The 8,715-nt window shown below is 34.0% G+C and overlaps 1 protein-coding gene across 14 annotated transcripts in view; it reads left to right on the top strand.

Annotated features, from left to right (window-relative positions):
• The window catches only part of LOC102672047 (disks large homolog 4), a 281,358-nt gene that overhangs the window by 136,339 nt on the left and 136,304 nt on the right, over positions 1 to 8,715 (top strand). For all 14 annotated transcript variants that reach the window (XM_006608849.2, XM_006608861.2, XM_031514915.1 and 11 more), the window contains one exon: positions 3,204 to 3,239. In XM_006608849.2, the coding sequence (XP_006608912.1) occupies positions 3,204 to 3,239 (36 nt within the window). The remainder of the gene's footprint in view (positions 1 to 3,203; positions 3,240 to 8,715) is intronic.

The raw sequence follows: 8,715 nt of genomic DNA on the forward strand, positions 1-8,715 counted from the left end.
TTCTATTATCGAAGAATTTTTATATACTTTATGCATCAAATTGAAGAGTTTAACATCCATGAGAGGTGATATTAATGAGGACGATCGAGTAGATTTAATTGAAATAAATTCACCGGAAGTCGATGAAATTAGGCGATGCTCAAGGACAAGGATGGAGCGTAATGTAAATAAGATCTTTGCAATTAAACCAAGATACTCGGTGGATAAAGTTGATCACAAACGAGAAAAGTTGGGGGCGTTGTTAGTTTAGGTATCATCCCCATGGCTGTCGAAAGTTACGAATGTACCAATTTTCTCAGTTAGAAACTTTGCAATTAAGTCTTGGCGAAGAGGATTGCCTTTGTAAACCCATCTGCTAAAAGTATAATGGTTAAAAATGTATCCCACCTAAGTCCAATTAATATCCACTTTACCTTTTCGTCGCTGATCAATGTTATCAGTCGTTTAGATTAATTATTTTCATTGATCTTTTAATTAAAATACATTTAATATCGTATCATTGAATAATTTATGTTACTTCGATGCGAGTCCTGATACGAATGAGAAATGAAAATATCATATTTACAACGGTATAGATATAAGAAGATAAAGTAATAAAATGTAAAAACCAATATTTTTCATTAAACATCGCTTTCCTGTAACTTCTCCGGTTGCAAACAACAATATCACCCTCCTTCATTTCATCCTCGGTATTCAAGTATTCCAACCTTTTATTCAAGTTTACGCAATATTTATCCCCGTTGAACGATTAAATTTCTCGTTGTCGGCGATCGCCAGAACAATAATTTCCTTTTTCCTTCTGTCTTCATCATTTCGTAATATTTGTGATTATACTTGATAGTTAAAAGAGAAGGATAAACTACAATGTTATTGCGAATATATAATAAAATCAAAGTAGAACAATAACAGTTTTATCATACCGAATCTTTATCCATCCAACATCTTTCGATTCACCAACGAGTGTAAGATTTTCCAACATGTCCTAAGACGACGTGGACAAGTTTATATAACGTACAACTCTATTTTTCCTCGGCAACGTGAAATTGATATCGATATTATCCGACTGAACCATCGAATTTGCTCGAGGCATAGCTTCCGTCTCGTAATGGGATTTTGATACTAACTGGTTGAGAGGTAGAGCAACCCTCATCATGGGAATAATTTCCTCGTCGTATCTGTATCGCGTTCATTACACCTTGCACGTTGGAACCTTGATATGTTATCGAAGGCTTACACGCCTCACCGAATCTCTCTCTGTTCTTACCTCCTTAATGCAAATCAAAGGGATAAGGAGAAAAATTTAGTAGCTACTCTAACGTGATAAAATTAATCTTATTCGTCTGCTAGAAATAAAAAATATAGTAGCTACAAATGGACATTAGTACTAAAGTCAAATCAAACAAAGACAATTCTTATTTTCCCTATGGTTTGATTATGGTTGTATCTCGTAACGATAGAAACCAGCACATCTGGATGCAATAATCGACAGACACGACAGAGATAATTCCAAGTCACGAGACTCGATAAGGCACCCTGATTCATGCAATTCAACACAAATTATAGTGGTCCACGATATCTCCAAACTCCGTTAGATACAGCCAAATAGATCTATACGCTTCGACATACAGAAATTGATTAATGATACAGAAATTATCAAAAGTGAAATTTTATACAATTCAGTGTTTGATATGTGTGTGTATGTATACAATACAAATCTCGTGGAAGCCTCCAATCTCGAAACTGTTGAATATTCTATACTCTAGATTCCAAAGCGTTGAGAAGTTTCAGAATTTTGAGGATCATAATTGTCCTTGAGATCCCACAGACCTTCAACATCTTCTTCAGCTTCTCAGGATATTACAAGTTTCTGCTTCCCCTCCATTCCTTATACCACTTATTCCGCGTAATTTACCTAATTTATCGCCATATTTCTTACGTATTTGACACCGTAAATTATCATCTTGATAACCTTGTAACTTATAACTTTAAATCTAAGCGAAAAGTTAGAGCAATATATCAGTGAAAACCTTGGAATTCTCAACGCATATCGAATACTGGGTGTCGTAACGAATCCGCTTGTGCGTTGGATCAGTTTCCAGGGGCGCGAATAGTTCAACGTGTTCCATGACGCCTATATTGCCACCATAAATCTAACAAGGCGGTTGAACATTAACCCACCGACCACCGTCTATACTTCCGGCATTGGTTGACCTCCACGTCCAATAAAATACCTGTCTATACATTCCGCGATATTATTTACAACGATTTAATGAACTGTAACAGAATTACGAGCTTCCGGTTAAAATTACACGTTTATTCCGAGAGAGAAAGAGAGAGGAAAAAAGGGATTTCGCCCATTTATACGTATGACGCGGATAATTCGGATAACACGTAATAAAGCTTATTTTTAACGATGAAATGAATCTTCCTGACATTAATTTCTCTCGTTAAATTCTCCGAATTAGCTCCAATGATCTTTACGTGCTAATTTTTATCGTCGTATTTTTAAGGATTTATTTGCAGAGAAATATTTATGACGCTACGAATTCGGTTTATATTTATCATTATGTTTGTATTCATATCCTTTATTTATCTAAACGTGAGATTCTCTTATCGTTTTCCTTATTTGTAGAAAAATTTTATCGAAATTTATTTAATAAATTGGCATCAAATCGTTTTGCAATATAAAAAATATTCCCAACGTTCCAATTTAAATTTATTTCTTCCCTGCGATTTTATTAAAATTTGCCAACCAATTGTCTCATCGATTCGTTTCCCTAGATTTTTTGTTATTTTATTTTCGTAGACGCAATCACGCGAATGATCATAGACCAAATTCCAGGATATAAATCTCTACGCTGTAGAGACGAGATAGTGGAGTGGAAAATTGGATGACGATGTGGTCGGTTCACAGGTGGATTCTATCCCCCCAACTCTCTTTGTCCCACCGCAAATAAAATACGTTTCAGAACATTTGGCATGAACACACTGCGAAATTTGGCAGATACGTGCACGTTGCCCGTTGAAATATTAACCGATATTGCAATCTCCAACTCGTTTCTTCTTTCTCCCCCTTTTTTCCTCATCCAAAACAGATAGAAACGAAGATTATAAAGAGTTTATACACACGAATTTTTCGATATACTTCTTTCTATAATATCTTCACGCGTATTTGCAATTCATATATATTCCTTTTGTTGCAGAGTCACGACAGCTGGCAAGGACACGACGGAGACCAGGTGAGCATCCATTACAACTGACGAGAATCAACACTGCTTTGCTTTCGCTCTAAGCATGCTGCCTTTCTTTTTTTTTCTTCTTTTTTTTCTTTCTTTTCTGTCATCGTGCATCTTAAATTAAATACATCTGTATTAGTAACACGTCTTTTAACATCAATTTTTCGATTCATCTCATCAATTTTTTTCAAGCAAAAGTGTTATATTGATTTGTCAGGATTTGCAGTGTATACTTGTCACGCATGCTTTAGAGAAAAAAATTAGAGATTAATATTCGACCAAAGAGGATTGCCCACAATTTATTATCTATCTCCAAATATCGTTTTTTCTACGTTTTGATGCACGAAAAATGAATCTAAACGATTCAAAGAATACATTTTCGATCGAGGAAATCTCGTCGCGCATATATCACGCACAGTTTCCAATAGTATTTGCAAGGGTTGCATAGAAACGGTATAGGAACGTGGTGATAGAGAATATGCGGGGAGAAAGCAATTTGCATGACAGTGATACATATGACTCGAATTCTTACCATCTGGTTACATGGTTACGAGCTGCAGTTTATCTCTTCGTTATTGAGAGCGTTGTGGTTTAATGATGCAGCGGTTGCAACGACCGATGCATCACAGTTGCAACGTTTAAATACTGGCGATTGGTCAATGCCGTTGTTCCAAAAATCGTGAAAATATTTATACCAATCTATGAAATCTCGAATAATACCTTCTCAAGCGTCGTAAAAAATTTAGAATGAAATTTTTTATTGACCCTTTTATTGGTAAGTTGTGCGCAACAAAATTTCCGAAATTAAAGTGCACTCGTATAGTTAATAATTCGACGACTATTAAAACAAGACAATAATTGTTATAATTGTTAATCCCTTTGTATCTTCCCAATATACTCATTTACTCGATTCTCCAAAGAATTTAAAAACCAACCGATAAGAAAACACGTTACGAAACTGTTCGCGAAATATATTAATTGAATTAATGTTCAATCGAATTGATGTAAAGAGACCATAAAAAAATTCCTCGACGAGTTCCGTTCTTCGAATACGAGAATATTTCCGCGAGACGGAAAGTCCCTTGAGCTACGAAACGCTTTTTACGAGGAACGAAAGACGGTGGAAGCACTTAAGAATGAAGGCCGGTTGAATGAGATTTAGTGTACCGTCTAATCGGGTTTACTCTCGCCTAAAGGCTACGCCCCTCGTTGATGCGGTGATACAGACTTGGACTACCACAGGAATGATGACGGGTATGGGTGGAGAGTGGAAAGAAACTGAGGAAAACTGCGAAACCGAGGGGACGCGCGACGTGAATTTAAAAAGATTCGTTAAACCTTGATACCGGTACAGACTTCGTTCGACTCTGTGGGGGAACTCTTTGTTAAGCAGTTCGACTATTTTCGTAATTCTCCTCTCCGAGAGATTTATCTCGGTAAGAAGATTGGGCTAACCGTGTTTCGACATCCGTGTTGAAACGACTATAATCGATTTTATCGTTTCTATTTATCAAACTTGTCCATTCGAGTTTTGAATAACAGTTCAATTAACCGAAAATTATGTTATTCGAACTGTGTAATTATTATTTCTTATCGTTATTTCTTATCATAGCAGCGGATTTAAAATTGACGTTAGATAATACACGATAATATCGCAAAGACAAAAGTATCGAGAAATTCGTAATCATTGATATTAAAAAACAGACGAAAATATAGAATTTCCAATTTTTGTAATCTTGTTGTAAGGGTATTATATTTTCCTCGAAATTTGAGAATAATTCATCGAAGAAAAGTTTCCATTATTCGGATGATAAAAGTTTTATTGTGATTCATTTTTGTCAAAGATTATATTGAACTTTTATCTTTTTCTATTTCCTTGCAAGCACGAACTATTTTTCTGAACTTTATGAAAGGATTTGAAGTTTCCAATAAAAATTTGTATTGTATCGAGGAGATGTCCTCCAGATTCCAATATTCGACATCTTCATACCGTTCAAGAGCATCTCGAAGAATCAAGTTCTGGTCAATGATTCTTGCCACAGACACTACAACGAACTATACCATACCATTCTTCGATAGCGTCCCCCTTCCAAGAGAGGGATTCTGTTTCATCTTCCATCTTCTTGTTTCGAATATCTACAATATGTCACCCTCCTCTATACATCATCCCTCTGCCGGCTTTATTCTCTTTGTAACAAAGCAAATCACTCCTCCATCTCTTCCCTTGTTCACGACAGACAATTTTGTGTCGAGATACTTCTTTGTGAAAACTCTCTTAAGTTAAATCCTTCGGACGGATTTGATTTTTCCTGCAACCCTCTTTTAACGTAAAATTTCGAATATCATCTACCATCACGAATTCATTCATTTTATATGTTTCCTTTTTATAAATTATGTAAATCATTATTCGAATCTTTTTATATATTAAATAACAAAATATGCCTCATTACGTGGATTTCCGATAATTCTTTCCCAATGGAAAAGAGGATTGATCGAAGATTTCCCGCCATTGAAGTACATGTCGAACGAAATCCCACCACGATTTGCGGACGTGAGTTCCCATGAGAATCCTCGCGTGCTGATGTTGGCCAAATTGCTATGTCGAATCCAGATGAAATCGCTTTCATAGGGATATACATTGGAATTCACCGATATTCAAATATTTTTAAATCTTTTTTTTTTTTTTTTATTGATTGTATTGAATTTCCCCTTAATTTTAGATATTAATTGATGATCGTAGATATCGGTAATAAACTTATTTATGTTGTCTTCGATTAAATTACTGATTCCATTTCGATTAATGATAAGTATTTATAATACGATATAAATGTATTCTCTAAAATTAAATGAAATATGTTTAGAAATCGTTAGAAATTTCTTTCTTCTTTCGTTGGAAAAAATTTAAAATTCACCAGACGCGAAGAGAAGTCTTTTCACTTTGTTCCAATATTTAAACTCACTTAATATTTACAATCCAATAATCTTCGTTTAACGAAGGAATATTAAACAAATCAATGTACTGTACACACTTGAATAAAATAATCTAAGAGACTCGAGATTTCGTTCCATCGCTTTTTGGAAGATTTAGAATGGCTTCATGGATCTTTTATAAAATCGCGTTTATTATTCGAACATCATAATAGTTCCTTCCTATTAAACGGCTTCAAAATTTCTCTTCTCTCGGTATATATATCACGGTGACTAACACTGGGGAAAAAGGGCTTGCTGCCAATTATCCTAACTTATAATCCTACCCAGCTTCGTCTCCGCTCTCTCTTTCTCTTTTTCTCTCGCTACTTATCCCTTTTTTCTCTTCGGCCTCTTTTTTATTCCTCGATGAACATTGCGAGTCTCGCCGCAAATGAGCCACTTCAGTTTATGAGAGATTAGCCTAGGGTGTTCGGCAGCTAACTTCTTATCCTTCTCTCTCTCTTTCTCTCTCTTCCTTTATGTGTGCGCGCGTGTGTGTTTTTTTTTCTCTCTCTCTCATTATTAGGGTCATACGGGAGGCGGAGATTGCTGAGATTCAACCGCGGACAAACAAATTCTGAAAAATGCGAGAAAGAAACGGAGCTCACGAGGTTTGGTACCCCGACACGCACTTTTAATTAAGCTCCAACGATATTTTCCTGTGTTCGATGCAATAAATTACGAAATCAATTGTTTCTCATTGGTATTATTTTTTTTTTCCTCACATATCCTCTTCATCTTTCCACCCTTTCATCATTACACGAATAATTTTTTGAAACGAATTCTTTTATCGTTGATATCTTCTTTAAAATCGTCAAATAGGAGAGCTTTGCAAACCGAATATACAAGATGAATTTCGTCGAAGAATTGTAGTAAATATTTTACCTATCAAGTGTAATATGAGTGTTACATTTAATTTATCGATTTAAATTATTTTTTTGCAAAAAATACCGTGCAACAGATTACATTAAGTAGTTTATCGACAGAGTTTATTAAGAACGGTTACTATAATTCAGACAATAAGTGCATAGGTGTCACTTATTGTCTGAATTCTGCCTTAATTGAACTAAATTAATTATGCCACAAGCGAGAAACAGAGGAGACATAATGATATCTTGTGGAATTTTGTATGTACATGCTGTGAAACATCGATTTCAAACGAAATTCTTATAAAAAAAATTTGAAGAATATCTAATAGGATTGGAAAAAACTATCACATTTGACACAGGAATAAAACAAATTATTGGGTGATCGAGCCGAACAGTAAATATACTGATATCTACTAATAAATATTTATAATACAAGGATTAAATAATTCGTGGATAAATCCTATCTATCGGAAAGTAAAAGATTTCCACGTAAAGAATAAACACATCGTTTATAAATCCCATCTACATGAAAAAAAATTTTACCCTAAATTTTACCCTAAATTTTTATCCATTATATAAAAATCCAAATCTAACAAAGATATTTCATTGTAATAATTTTGAATGACAAACGAATTAATAATAAATAATTATATTTTTTAATATTACCTTCAATATCCACGTTTTGTGAGATGATTCAAGATGCTGAAAAAAAAAAAAAAGACAAAGAAAAAATAGTCAGAAGGACTACCAAAATATTATAATAATTATCCACTCAATATACCCGAACAAACCGTGAGTGGAATATATTTCTCTTTCGCAACACTAGTATGCTAAGTTTACAAAAGAAACCGTAGAGTGCTTTATTTTATTTGCAATGCAATTTTTAATCAAAAAAAAAAAAATGAAAAAAAAATAAATGATTCCCGAATATCTTAGACGTATTAATAATTTACGTAATACTAATAAATGCTAATTTATGCACTCATATTTTAATATACGCAACACTAATAGCGAAGAACTGAAGTTGGTGCAGCCATATCAAAGGCTGCCGTCGTCAAATCACCATTGTGCAGCTTTTTTAGCTGCATGATGATTCAGGAACAATTTCCACCATATCAGTGGAAGAATTTTGGGCATATTATAAACGCAACACTAATTAAAACAATCGCGATGAAATAATATCGCAACACTAATTTTAAAATGAATCTAATAATAATTTACTGTTATTCTATGAATGAAATACAATAAATATCCCGATATTATGAAACGAAACACTAGGAAATGAATTAAAAACTAATGATTTTGCAATTTAAATATAAATATAAAAAACTATATAAAAAATTATCTAATTCAAAATATTTAAAAAAATCGCGATATTTTAAAATTACGTAATACTAACGCAAACGCGATTATCGCTTTAATGTAAGATTAATTCAATCCGTAAATAGTTTTTCGCAACACTAATAAAAAACCGTGAAATTATTTCGCAACTCTAATTCAACCCGTAATTAATTTATCGCAACACTAATACAAAACCGCGATTTGCCCACGATGATTGCATCTGGATGATGGGCCCGCATGCATCGGCCGGACAATACACAACATTTACTACGTGATTCTAAAACGAGCACAGTGACAAA

The sequence above is a fragment of the Apis dorsata genome, unplaced genomic scaffold, assembly GCF_000469605.1.
Source record: "Apis dorsata unplaced genomic scaffold, Apis dorsata 1.3 scaffold_50, whole genome shotgun sequence".
Taxonomy (NCBI): Eukaryota; Metazoa; Arthropoda; class Insecta; order Hymenoptera; family Apidae; genus Apis; species Apis dorsata.